The sequence below is a fragment of the Hemiscyllium ocellatum genome, chromosome 7, assembly GCF_020745735.1.
Source record: "Hemiscyllium ocellatum isolate sHemOce1 chromosome 7, sHemOce1.pat.X.cur, whole genome shotgun sequence".
Lineage (NCBI taxonomy): Eukaryota > Metazoa > Chordata > Chondrichthyes > Orectolobiformes > Hemiscylliidae > Hemiscyllium > Hemiscyllium ocellatum.
In genome coordinates this window covers 65,796,924-65,811,695 of record NC_083407.1, presented here as the reverse complement: position 1 = coordinate 65,811,695, position 14,772 = coordinate 65,796,924, and the positions used below count along the sequence as shown (strand labels likewise).

The 14,772-nt window shown below is 38.4% G+C and overlaps 1 protein-coding gene across 4 annotated transcripts in view; it reads right to left on the bottom strand.

The window, feature by feature from the left end:
- Positions 1-1,235: 1,235 nt before the first annotated feature.
- LOC132817119 (mitogen-activated protein kinase kinase kinase 20-like) overlaps positions 1,236-14,772 on the bottom strand; it is a 136,541-nt gene continuing 123,004 nt past the window's right edge. For all 4 annotated transcript variants that reach the window (XM_060827302.1, XM_060827306.1, XM_060827303.1 and 1 more), the window contains exons 18-20: positions 13,916-13,990; positions 9,162-9,306; positions 1,236-6,465 (exon numbers count right to left, since the gene is read on the bottom strand). In XM_060827302.1, the coding sequence (XP_060683285.1) occupies positions 5,615-6,465; positions 9,162-9,306; positions 13,916-13,990 (1,071 nt within the window). In that variant the 3' untranslated portion in view covers positions 1,236-5,614. The remainder of the gene's footprint in view (positions 6,466-9,161; positions 9,307-13,915; positions 13,991-14,772) is intronic.

Below are 14,772 nucleotides of genomic sequence, written 5' to 3'. Positions count from 1 at the left end.
GACAGACATTTAAGCAGATACTTCATAACACTCAGCAAAATTAATTCTGGTCAAAAAGAAGGAACTTATTAGAAGGATGAACTACCCATTGTTAACAAAGGCAGTCAAGGACAGTATCCAGTCAAAAAGTAGAGCATACAAAACAGCAAAACCTAATGGTAGACCAAGGGGATTAGGAGGTTTTTAGAAATCAAGAAGATGAGTAAAAGGCTAATGAAAAGGTTGAAAATTGCTTATTAAATTTCAAGAAATATGAAAACAAAGAGTTTCTAGAAGTTAATAAGAGAGTACTTAAAGTAAATATGGACTCCTTGAAGGATGCAATTAGGGAATTGATAATTGGGAACAGGGAAATGGCAGATAATTTAAATTAAAATTTTGCATCAACCTTTAGCGTGAAGGACACCATAAACATCCTAAAGATAACAGATAGGTAAGGTAGTAATAGGAAGAAACATTGCATAACAGATATTATCACGTGGGACAGAATTTTGGCAAACTATCGGGACTAAAGTTGTCTGCTGACAATGTCCTGAAACGTGTGAGCCATTGTGTTCTAAATAAAACAATAATGATATTTAATCAGCTCTTCCACATTAACTTGACACAGTGGTAGTACTAGCTTCTGAGTTAGTACGTTATGTGTTGAAACCCCATTGAGCATACAGTGCAGGCTGACAGGTTTAGAAAGTCGGGCGAACGAGTGCATTATGACTATGCAACCAGTGTTAATGCATCATGTTCTAACTTGCTATAATAGAAATACACCTACACAATGGAAATAGCTGTTCATTCTTAACATGATCATTCGTTAACTAATTTTATTTGCCTGTGTCAGATATTTCTTTTTACAGTCATATCTGTACAGACTGACACCAAATTAAGTGAGTAATATTTATTATCATGGTTTGAAAATAAATAGGAGTCTCAAGCTGACCTTTTGTATGGAATCCTGCTGCTGCAGAGATACTGAATTGTCAGAATTTCTATTTGTTAAAAGATCCATTCTGCTCTTTTAATTATGAATCTACAAAAAGGAATCCTACCAATCTGATGGTTGAATTTGCAATAGTTATACATCTTAAAGAGTTAATCAATTCTGTGGAATTCATTTTATATGCGAGTGGATTTAAAATAAGAAGCTCCACTTATGTGCACAATTACTTATTTAATGAAATTACCCTCTTTAAAGCTACGATCCTTATTGATCAATGTATAAAGATATTTCCACAAATGCAAAGTATACAGAAATTATACCACTTCTACATTTCTACATGTTGTGCCAAAAGTACTGGTGTTGAGAATTTATTCAAAAACACACACTCAGCAGTACAGGAAATGCCTAGTAATTACTGTAACTGAGACATATCCTATTCTTTGTAGGGAAGCATGGAATAGGCCAGGCCTTAATACACAATTGCCATCAATGCCAATCCATTTGAATAGTACTGGCATGATCCAAGAGATGCAAATTACATAATGTCAGATCTTCCTTTCCCTCACACAGAGATGGAACAACTTAACAAATACAGCCCAATCAGAATTTTCAAGATTCATCTGTCTAATGTTGGTAGAATCAAGTGGTTGGGTGAAAATGCAACATCTATCACTAGGTCACCTATTTACAAGATATATTAAGGAGGAAAGAAGGAAAAAGAAAGTGAATTTACATAGTGCCTTCCAAAGTGCTTTGCCATAAGTGAGTTAATTTGGTTGTACAGTTAGTTCTTCTATACTGCAATAGTTGTGTTCTAGTGCAACCCCGCACTACAGAAATATCGTGCTTTAGAACCAGCGCTTAAAGTGTTGGTAATGCAATCGTGTAACAGGCAACATGTTTTAAAAGTTTGCGCTTCAGAAACAGCATTGCCAATTCGTCAATTGTGTTACAGCGAATTTGTGTTAACGAAATGTAGCAGAACGACCTGTAATTTAATTGTTACTGGGAAGGTAATATAACAGCCAAATAAGTGAAGTCACCAGTTAGTCCTTTTAGTGCCATTGATTAAGGAGGAAATTCTGACCAGAGCATTTGAGCCTCCCTGTTCTTCCCTGTATAATGGCTTGTGACCCTATGTCCATCTGAAGAAACAATCTGGATTTCAACTTGCCTTAATAGGAGGAATAAGAGAGCAAAAATCTATAAGGAGATCAGATTGAAAGTCAAAAGTAAGATGCCAAATTTTAAGGAAAAAAACAAAAGCAAAAATGTTTACAAAGTTCTTATGAGGAGCAATTACATTACCCATCGTTCAATTTTGTAATGCTTAAGCCAGAAGAGTCCCCTTAAAGTTGCAGTAAAAACAAACAGTAGTAGCTTGTAAATTGGCAATCACACTCCTAATACAAATTGGTTCTTGTCTTAGCAATGAGAACATAGGCTAAATGCTCCGTGATAATTTTCAGTTACATCCTTGACCTTAGTGACCTCATCTGTGTGAAGGTTGCAACAGGTCAGGTGCCTGGTTTGGTGTGAAGTACAAATTTATACATCTCAACCTCTTGGATGTCTATTGTGTAATGCGCATAATTGTAAAAAAAAGGATTTAGATTCAGTAAGTTAATGCATCAAATAAAGCACCATTATTTTGGCTGAAGTATATTGCCAAAAAGTCAAAATGATCAAGGAATGAGTATGCATTGCGTTTAGTATACAAACAGTCTTCTGTTTCCATAAGATGTACCTTAGTAAATCCAGTGACCAAAAATACATTTTCAAACAGATTTACAAAATCAAATCAGAACAAACTCACAAATATATTACAAAAATACATAGAGAAGTATGTATTTTGAGCATTTTGAGTCTGTTCCATATAGTTGATCTGCAACTTTGCTCTGCATACTTGTGTCCCATTACACATTTAGTTAACAAAGATCAATCTCAAATTATAATTAACTAGCACCGACTGCTGTTTGCAGAACAGAATTCCAGACTTCTCCAATCCTTTGTATGAAGAAGTGATTTGGACAAGTTGTTGGAGGGAATCCTGAAGGACAGGATGTACATGTATTTGGAAAGGCAAGGACTGATTAGGGGTAGTCAACATGACTTTATGCATGGGAAATCATGTCTCACAAACTTGATTGAGTTTTTTGAAGAAGTATCAAGGAGGATTGATGACAGCAGAGTGGTAGATGTGATATATATGGATTTCAGTAAAGCATTCGACAAGGTTCCCCATGGGAGACTGGTTAGCAAGGTTAGATCTCATGGAATACAGGGAGAACGAGCCACTTGCTTACAGAATTGGCTCAAAGGTAGAAGACAGAGGATGGTGGTAGAGGGTTGTTTTTCAGACTGTAGGCCTGTGACCAGTGGAGTACCAGAAGAATCGGTGCTGGTTCCACTTCTTTTCATCATTAATATAAATGATTTGGATGTGAGCATGAGGTCTAGTTAGTAAGTTTGCAGATGACACCAAAATTGGAGGTGTTGTGGACAGCGAAGAAGGTTACCTCAGATTACAATGGGATTTTGATCAGATGGGCCAATGGGCTGAGAAGTGGCAGATTGAGTTTAATTCAGATAAATGCAAGGTGCTGCATTTTGGGAAAGCAAATCTTAGCAGTACTTATACACTTAATGGTAAGGTTCTAGGGACTGTTGCTGAACAAAGAGACCTTGGAGTTCAGGTTCATAGCTCCTTGAAAGTGGCCTAACCAATGACCTGAACAGCCGCAGGTAGATAGGAGAGTGAAGGAGGTGTTTGGTATGCTTTCCTTTATTGGTCAGAGTATTGAGTACAGGAGTTGGGAGGTCATGTTGCGGCTGTACAGGTCATTGGTTAGACCACTGTTGGAATATTGCATGCAATTCTGGTCTCCTTCCTATTGGAAAGATGTTGTGAAACTTGAAAGGGTTCAGAAAAGACTTACAAGGCTGTTGTCAGGTTTGGATGATTTGAGGTATAGGGAGAGGCTGAACAGGCTGGGATAGTTTTCCCTGGGGCGTCAGAGGTTGAGAGGTGACCTTATAGAGGTTTACAAAATCATGAGGAGCATGGATAGGATAAATAGACAAAGTCTTTTCCATGAGGTGGGGAGTTCAGAACTAGAGAGCATAGGTTTAGGGTGAGAGGGGAAAGATATTAAAGTGACCTAAGGGACAACATTTTCACGCAGAGAATGATACGTGTATATAATGAACTGCCAAAGGAAGTGGTGGAGGCTAGTACAATTGCAACATTTAAAAGGCATTTGGATGGGTATAGGAATAGGAAAGGTTTGGAGGGATATGGGCCTAGTGCTGGCAGAGGACTAGATTGGGTTGGAACATCTGTTCAGCATGGATGGGTTTGACCAAAGGGTCTGTTTCCATGCTGTACATCTCTATGACTCTTACTCTGGTAATAATTTCTAAACTATCCCCCTCTACAGCTAAACTCCTTAACCAGTGTAAATAGTTTTTCTTTATCTCCCTAGCTATTCCCCTTCATGTCAGAAAACATCATCAAATTATTCCTTTAAATTCTAAAGTGCAGACACACGACTAGTTTATGTAATCTTTTCTCATAATGTAGTTCTTGGGATCCCGTAATCAGTCTAGCTGTATGTCTGTGCTGTATGTTCTCTCAATCTAAGATGTGATGTTTGGATCTGTTCACAGTGTTGCACATTTAGCCTAACTGGGTATTTGTAGAGCTACATTTTACCCTCTACAACCTTGTATTCCAACATTTTGACAGAATTTTCATTGTTTTTTGTACATGTTCATGAAACATGAACACCGATGTCTCTTCTGAGATTTACCCATTTTTGTAATAAAAAGTACTCTGTTCTATCCCTTTTAGGAATACCTCACATTCACCTACATTGAAATCTAGTTGCCACAATTTTACCCACTTGATATCTAAATTTACTTTTGGATTTGCAATGTCACATGCCTCTGTATCATCAGCAAATTTGGATTTGTGTTTCTCTATTCTACTACCCCTGTGTTAACAAATGCGACAAATATTTGTGATTCCAAAACAAAGTTATATAGGAAACACTGGGCGCATATTGCCAATTCTTAACAAATTTAAATCATTTGTCCTCAATTCCATGAATTTTATAAAAAATGCCTTCTATTCTATGTTAGGATGTGTGTCTGGGTTTTACAGATTGTTTTAGTCCAAACTTTCAGTGGGGATGGCAAGGAAAACAGGTGATGTTGGGATATCCATATACTGTCAATGCAAAGTGTGTGTTCGTGTTTATGGCAATGCCCCATATTCCTCCCCCTCTCTACACAACATTCAACTCACACACACTCACTATTTCTTACATAGCTCACTCTCTCTCTTTAATACACCTACATTAATAAGTTACCATAGAACTGCAGGTTTTATTAAAACCTGTGCCAGTATAAAGTAATGGGTGGGGGTGGTGGTGGTATCCTATACATTAACCCTGATTCCATTTACTGAATGCTGAGTTTTGACCGAATAACCACGACAGGCTCAGTGACAGGCCTGAATTCTTCTGAACGTTTCAGATCCTACTCAAATCTGTAACAATCTCTATTAGCAAATCATATCCATCTGCCTTAAATATTATAGAACACAGAAAGATGTTCAAATAGAAATAACAATTTAAGTTGACACAAACACAAGTAAACTTCTGAGGTTTTCTGTCAGAACAGTCGGCTACGTCCTGCTCCTCGGCCTCTACCTCTGGATACTTTAAAAGAGTCATTTTTATGAGATTTTTTGTGCCGTTCAACTTTAATCCAATCTCCTTCATTGGGTTTGCTTTGCCTCTCTTTACCTGTGTCTTTTGTACTTTTAGTACCAGCACCTTTCATGCCTGAGACTCCATTAATATCTGTATCTAATTGTTGCTGAAATTGCTTTTGTAGGTTTCTGTCAGGGCCCCATGACTTAGCATGGTGAGAACGGGTGGATTGAGAATACCTCCTTTCTGATGATTGATATCCAGAGTAATGTCTCAGAGGTGTGCTTTTGCTTCTCTCCCTACCATATTCCTTACTCATGTGCCTATTTCCACTACCCCGCATGAACACTGGGCTAACTCCTTTTTTACTAATGTGGTTAAATCCTTCAGAAGTGGTTGTTTTATTAAACAGGAAGTCATTGGACTCATTGCTCTGATAGCCACTGCTTTGTCTACTGGTAATATGGTCTCTCTCCAAAATGCTGTTTGAGGTGGTGCTTGACAGGCTGCTTCCTTCAGAGCTGAGGTGTACAGTAGAAAGGCGACTGCATAACACTGGCGTTGTAGGTAGTGGGCTGGAGCTTTGTCTGGATTGAGTCAGAGGAGTAGCAATGTGGTATCTACTGGGGCTCTGCATACGTCTTACAACTGCTGCATAAGTATCTTGATTAGCAAATAAATTAAACAATTGAGATTGTGTAATGGAAGTGGAAGCAGTTTGGTTAGGGGGTAAAATGGCAGAATATTGTGATGAGTCGCCCGTTGATGTTCTGCGCAATTTTAAAGTATCAAACCATTGTTGACGAACATCTGGAATACAAAACATATACAAAAAGTGTTGAGCACCTGAAATTAGTAATTTTGAAGATAGTGTCTTTGCAAATAAAATCATTTGTATTTATTCCTTGTTTATCAAGTCCACAAGTTCATAAAGGTGACTTTGACTTTAAAAAGTCACAGTAAAATGTTCAAGAAACAGCAGTGCATGTATTTGGCTATATATTCACTTTTTAAAATCCCTATTGTCGTAATTGATATCCAACTGCATTTGATCAAAAACTCCTGATCACAGCAACCTGGAACAAGTGATCAATGGATTCACTGAAGATAGACTTTTAATGTTACCTCATTAAGGTTTTATTGCTGAGGAGAATCTGTTTTGAACAGTATATTTGTATAATATAAATTGAAATATTTTAAAATAAAGATTAAACTATGGTTGCTTCTGCAAGTTTCGTTTCTCATTTTTATACATTTTAATCCACTTATATTCTAGGTTTTGAACAACTATACACAATATAATTAGCATCCTAAAACAATAATGTCCCATTGCTTGATGTAAGAATAAAAAACTGATTTGTACAAAACAGTTGTGCCATCACGAGTGGATTAACAGTCTAGTTTTAGGGAAGTTTGTATAAATTCTGCAGAGGTGACCTTACTTTAAAGGCATTTGTCACTATGGTAAAGTTATTTTGATTTCTGCCATAATATGTCAACACCATAACGCACTGGCAAATAATTTTCATAACCTTACTTAACATGATTATAAACCTGTAATATGCACTGAAGATTAATCTCCAGGATTATTTTTTCATAAGAAAAACTGAAAAACATTTAGTGCATATAAAAACCCATGTAACTGCCTGCTAATAACTTGTAATATCTAAAATTCTGTATGTCGATTTAAAGGAGAGAAAGCAGCATTTCAATCATACAGTACTTAGGAGTTCTGAGAACTCATATCTAATTAAGTCAGATACATAATTGTAGTGTTAAATTAAAATTTAAAAAAAATTAAGGATGATACAACATATTTAAAATTAAAAACAAAAAATACTGAAAATATTCAACTTTTCAGATGCAAAAGAAGCTTTTCATCTATGTTCCTCATAATGGTAATTTAGTGTATAAGAGGATATTTATGATATGTAGAAATCATGTACATGAGTAATTTTTTCCTATTAATCTTTTCAAGCACATTGGCTATTTGCTCGTCTGTAGATCCAATAAAATTCACTGCTTTCTGGTGCAGAAACTAAACCACAATTCTTTGTGTGTATAATAAGACAGTGGCTCAGGGATTTTCCAATCATCCAACACAACTTTTCCTTATTTAAGGAGGATCTAGTTGCATTGGTTTAGAAAAGGTGCATGAAGATTTTAAAAGTTAATTTTCGGGATGTGAGCATTGCCTGAAGGACAACATTTATTTCCCATCCCTAACAGCTATTGAGAAACCTGCCAACAGATAATGTGTGGCTTGGAGAGGAACATGCATCTATAATGCTTGACCTTCTAGGCAGAAGAAGCTGTAGGATTGAAAGATACTCTCACAGAAAGTTTGGCCAGATGATACTATTCCTACTCCTACTCCTATTTTTTCATGTTGTTACATATTGTCAGTAGATTGGCAAAGATACCATTACAGGCATTGAGACTCATGAAGAAGATGATTTAAGACAGCTCTCAAAGAAATTCCTAGTATGACCTTGCCTCCAACATAGGGCCAAAAGAGGAAATGTTCCCTGATGTTTACACAATGTTCACACTATTTGCAACTCCTTAGACATTAAAGCAGCCGATGTTCTTTGCAGCAAAACCTGGACAATGTTCAAGCTTGGCCTGGTAAGTGGCAAGCTACAATTTTACGACCAGGCAATGGGCATTTCTTAGGAGAGGATCCAGCTATCTCACTCACTTTGATATTTAATTGCATTACAATCATTGATTTCCTTACTATCAACACTCTGATGGTTATCATTGGCTAGAAATGGATCTGAACCAGCTCCTTAATGACTGTGGATATTATAGCTGTGGAAATTCTGAGGCAAGAAACTCCTGAAGTGTGTCCACTTCCTACAAGACATAAAGTAGTGTAATGGAATATTCCTCAGTGGCCTGAATGAGTGAAGGTCCTAGAACACTCATGAAGTTCAACATTATGCAGGACAAATCTGCCTGCTGGATTGGCACCCCATTCACCAATGTTCACTACTTCCACCACTGATGTACAGTGGCAGCAATATCTACTATCTACAACAAGCACTGCAACAATCAACCAAGGCTCCTTCAACAGCAGTTCTACATTCAATTCTACATTATGTGCTACCTAGAAGGATAAAGGCAGCAGATATATAGGAACATCATCACCAAGCCACATACCATCCTGAACTCCCTTCCTAACAGCATTTTGGGTGTACTTCCACCACATGACTGCAGTAGTTCAAGACAACAACTTGCTATCAAATTGAGGGCATTTAAGAATGGGCAATAAATGCTGGTTAGCTTGTGACACTCACAGACTATGAACAAATGAAATAAAAGGAATACTAGCATTAACATTAGAGGTACCACAACCTAATTAAACCCTAATGCATTTGCAGGAAGGCTTTCCAGCATAGTTTTGATCTGAATAAGTGTTAGTTAAAAAAAAAGTCTATAATACTGTTGGATTTTCTGTAGTTCTAGAAAGTAAAGTTTAATGGGTTTAATAGATGACTTACTTAACTGGCACTTGCTCTGAAACTTGTTTTCTGTATTTGTTGGCATGGCTTGGATGACTAGCACCACTTCCTTCATTTCAACGTTGGCACTACTCAGTGTGATAGTGTGGTTGTGCTTAGTTGTTTTTGGAGTTTTGACATCATTCTGTTGAATAATTTACAATAGAAAATTTTAGAGACATCTTAGAGATTCCAACAATGTCTTTTAAGATTTACTTTAAAATCTTTTCCCTCATATTTAAGCCCAAAGATAAACATTTCCCACACTCCTGTGAAGTAAAGTCCCACCGGCGCCAATAATTCTCTAATAACTTACGCAAGAAGATTTCATACAACAGGTGAAAATCTGGAATAGATATCTAACTTTAGTGAGGCGAGAGGGAGAGGATGCAGGAAAAAGGGAAAGTCACAGTCTAGCACGGTCTGTCTCGTATTTGCAGATGTGCATTTGCCAATGCTAGTGTTTTGCTTGTGATAAACTATCAAAACTCAACTTAGGGGTCAAATTTGTTCCTAATTGCTCATACAATAAAAACCTACATGAATAGTGCAATCTCCCACTGTGGCATTAGGGAACATTAATTTCTTCTGCTGAGTAATTATGCATTTACTTTAAATTGAACAGGCTCAAATTCTATTTACATATCCAGAAGACAAGTTATCCAGGCAAAGGTTATTTAAAATAAGACGTTTGATGACTGCTGATGATGAAATCATGATGTAGCCAATGTTAACCCAGGATTTTGAGGCCTTTTGTTGATGCTTACAAATTCATCTGCCTGCAGGACTAGCCAAAAGGACAAACAAAAAAGAACCTAAAGATAATTCAAACTAATCCAAAAAAAAGGGAATCATGAATTGAAAAAGAAAAATAACTTAGCAAACATTAGCCTAAGTGTATAAAATGCTAGACCAAAAATAACTTATATTTATACAGTGACTTTAGATGGAATTACACTTTTAAACAGTGACATGGTCGTACAAGTAAGGACTGAACAATCAAAAGCAATGTTAAAATGTCGCACATGTTTGTTTTTGTTCATGGCATGTGGGCATTGCTGGCTTGGCCAACAGTTAATGAATGCCCATCTGTAATTGTGCAAAGCGAAGTTAGGAATCAATGTCTTTGCTGAGGATCTGAAGTTATATATAGGTCAAACCAGGTAAGGACAGCAGATTTCCGTCTCTAATTGGTGGAGGATTGCATTTCGGACTGGAGGTCTGTGACCAGCAGTGTAATGCAGGGATTTACGCTGGGTCCACCGCTTTTTGTCATTTATATAAATGATTTGGGTGTGAATATAGAAGGTATGGTTAATAGGATGATACCAAAATTGGTGGTGCAATGGACAGCGAAGAAAGTTACCTCAGAGTACAATGGGAGTTTGATAAGATGGGCAATTGGGCAAAGGAGTGGTGGATGGAGTTAATCTAGATAAATGTAACATGCTACATTTTGGTAGAGCCTATCCACTTATTGGTAAAGTCCTGGGGAGTTGTACAAAATAATCTACAGTTCATAGTTCCTTGAAAGTGGAGTCGCAAGTAGACAGAGTAGTTCAGGCGGCGCTTGGTACACTTTCCTTTATTAGTCAGTGCATTGAATATAGAGGTTGTGAGGTCATGTTGCAGATGGGTTGGTGCATCATGCATGTTTACAGGACATTGATTAGGGCACTGTTGGAATATTGTATGCAGTTCTAGTCTCCTTACTGTTGGAAAGATGTTGTGAAACCTGAAAGGGTTCAGAAAGGAAATACATGGACATTGCCAGAGTTGGAAGATTTGAGTTATAGGGAGAGGCTGAATAGCCTGGGGCTATTTTCCCTGGAGTGCCGGAGGCTGAGGGGTGATCTTATGGAGGTTTATAAAATCATGAGGGACATGGATAGGGTGAATAGACAAGGTCTTTTCCCTGTGGTGAGAGAGTCCAAAGGTGAGAGGGGAAAGATTTAAAAGGGATTTAAGGAGCCACCTTTTCAAGCAGAGGGTCATGTGCGTACAGAATGAACTGCCAGAGGAAGTTGTATAGGCTGGTATAATTACAACATTTAAAAGGCATCTGGATGCGAATATGAATAGAAAGGGTTTAGAGCGATATGGGTCAAATGCTGGCTATTGGGATGAGATCAATTTAGGCTATCTGGTGAACATGGATGAGTTGGACCAAAGGGTCTGTTTCCATGCTGTACATCTGTATGGTACTAAGAATATTAGAGTAATGGGTTGTCCAACATCATTTATTGGCTACCTGGTTACCATTAGGCTAGCTTTTTCTTATTGTTAGTATCTTAGAGGAGAAGAAAGCATTGGAAGGCAGCAAGCTCTAGTGTGAACTCAATTGGTGAAATCATGACTATTACGGCTAGTGTATGGGTGTTTGCTGCCTGAGGTGAACCTTCAGCTTGGTTCCTGTGGCTTCAATAGAACACAGGATTTTCAATGCTGAAAGAAAGAAAGAAATATTAAGTCATGACTGCACTCACTCTTAGTGCAGCAGTTGTCAGGATTAACAAAGACTAAATTAGTTCCTTTGAGGTTGGGATTACTTTCACTGGTGATTAAAAGGACATGGGTGATTTGATTGAACAATGGTCTTAACAAGGTTGATGTGAAAAAGGATGTTTTCCCTTGTGAGTGATTGAAGAATGAGGGGAAATGTTTTTTCTCAGAGTTTTCGAAGTTTGGAACACTCTTTCAGAGATGCTGGGGACAGGACCAATTAATATTTTTAAGGAGGAGCTAGACAGATTCTTGTTAGGCAAGGGAATAAAAAGGTTATTATTGGAAGATGAGTCCGTGAAAATAGGAAAGCAAGCAGATCACCTACTTTCTGATTAAATAACTGGGAGGATGAAAGGGCCAAATGGCCTATTTCTCCTCCCAATTTGTATGTTTATGGTCATAATTGATCATTTTCCCATCAGATCGCTTGGGGGTTGAATGGCAGCCTGCATGGGGATGTGTCAAGGAACAATGAATCACCGTGTCATAAAAGGGGATGGTCCTCCAGAATGTGGAGATTTTAGCTTGGGCAAGATATTTTTGATGAAAACATCATATTGCAGATGACAGAATATCTTATGTTAAATGTGGAGGTTGATTAGGTACCAAGGTGAGTACAATCATAATTGGGAAACTGGGAAGGAATGTGAACATAAGAGCAAGAAACAGGACAGAGCTGTTGGAAGGAACTAATGGATATATGTTATTCATAGAATCCCTGCAATATGGAAGCAAGCCATTTGTCCCACTGAGTCCACACCAATCCTCCAAAGAGCATCCAACCAGACCAAACCCCCTATCCTATCCCAGAAACCCTGCATTTCCCATAGCTAATCAACCTAGCCTGCACATCACCGGGCACAATGAGCAATTTATCACGGCCAATCCACCTAAGCTGCATATCTTTGGACTGTGGGAGGAAATCAGAGCACCCAGAGGAAATCCACATAGACAGGGGGAGAATGTGCAAACTCCACAAATGCAGTCGCCCAATAGTGGAATCAAACCTGGGACACTGGCACTGTGAAGCAGCAGTGCTAACCCCTGAGCCATGGTGCCACCCCATCATGGATGTTTACCATAATGTATGGGAACCCAGAGATGAGAGGAGGAGGATGTTTTGGAAGCACTGGTGAGGAGGTACAAAGCTCAGAACTGATGTTGCATAAAAACCGAGTATTTTCTGTTTTCATGTGAGTTTGGAATACGTTTGATTGCAGAAATCCTTCATCAATACTGCAGATCATATGGCAATTTTTGCTGAAAAGTGGAGACCAGTTAACTCAGTTGTCTAGATGGCTATCATGTGGATCAAATTAATGCCATCAGCATAGGATTCGATCAGTAGGGACCTTTTCATGGTGCAGTGGTAGTATCCCTACCTCTGGACTGGGAGGTGTGCAAGTCCCATCTGGTCTGGAGGTGTGTAATAACATCTCTGAACAGGTTGGTTGGAAAAACAGGATTCAATCACTATTCCATTGAGATAGACTTGGCCTGCACCCTCACCCTGTTCATTGCAAAACAAAATCACGGTACTTTGCTGTAGTTCAGTGAATAATCACAAAAGACCTGTATTTGAGCTCAGAATGCAAGAGGAAGAAGAAAAGATGAAAAGTAATTTAAATTCTATCACGTTTGAATCAGATAGAAAAAGGGAATAAAACACTGTTGAAATTTGACCACACCAAATATCAGATACCTGAACTTGTACAGGATTATTGTGGGATCAGAATAAAACAAAACAGAACATTGCATGCTGCTCAGACAGAGGTAACTTCAATATTATGATTAAATAAACTGTATATTTTAGTTTCTGTTACACTACTTTTACTCTCACATTATCCTGCTCTGTGGCTCATATTTTGTACCTACTTAATACGAACACAAGGTCTTACCTATGGGAGGGAAAGAAAATTGGAGAGCTCAACTTGAACCGGTTCTATGTCCCTCCCAGCAGTTAGTTTCAGAATTGCATGAGTAACTGTGTGAAATTGGTTTGTCAGCCACTTTGACTGCAGAAAACTAATAACATAAGATTGGTGGGAGGGCTGGAATAGCCCAAGAGTCATTTTAAAAGATGGTGGCAGGGAGAATGAAATTATTTTGAAGGCTGCCCCAAGTCACAGCAGAATTAATCTCCTCAGGATTCTCAAAGCAGTATGTCTCAATCTGAAACTTCACATGGAACATATGTGGATCTTATAAGCATTTTATAAGAAAACAAACTGCTTAATTTCAAGACTTACCTCATAATTAACAATACATTCAACAATCTGGTTCTCACTGATTCCCACAATCCACTTCTCCATTAGGTAGGGAGGCTGTGAAAACAGAACATGTTCAGGTTCAAGACTTTAAGAATGTGAATTACAACACAATCAATGTTCATTTAAGGGTTCCATCCAGCTGCCACTGGCACTTAATCAGTGATGGGAGAGACTGTAGCTAATTGACCAGTCAACAAGTTTCATTATACAGGCTGGGAAGATTCCTCCTGAACTGAATGCCAGGCACATCTGATATTCCCCACCTTGCCCATCCCAAAACACATCCAATCTATCACAGCTCATCTCCTCATAACCTGACTGCAGTACCAGCAATGGCAACTACACCCACTGGTGCTACCAGTACTTTGGGGATGCTAGCCTTTTATTGATCTACAGCGCTGAGTCAGCTCTTCCTCTCCCTGTGGAGGGAAACTCCTGCCTCTGCTCTATTAATCGCTGTTCAGTGACTGCAGAGCTCATCCCTGCTCATCCCCACTCCGTGATGTTTTAGTTTGCAGGGAGGGGAAACAGGTTGCACGTGAAGTAACTCCACAGAGGCCACTATCCCGTCACGAAGTCACCCTTTATTTACACACAGAGAATCCTTGACACTGATCCAGCTTCCTCAGAGCTATGTCTCAGACTGAACAGAACCTTTGACACTCCTGTTTATATCTGTCATATCCAGATTAACAGTCCTTGTCAGGGAACTCATGTTCTATGAGGCCCACCTATCAGACCTCATTATAATCATTACAGCATGACACTCCATATAATCCAGCCCAGGATTTCCAGTTCTGACTACCATTTAGAGTTTACTGTCTAAATGTTGGTTA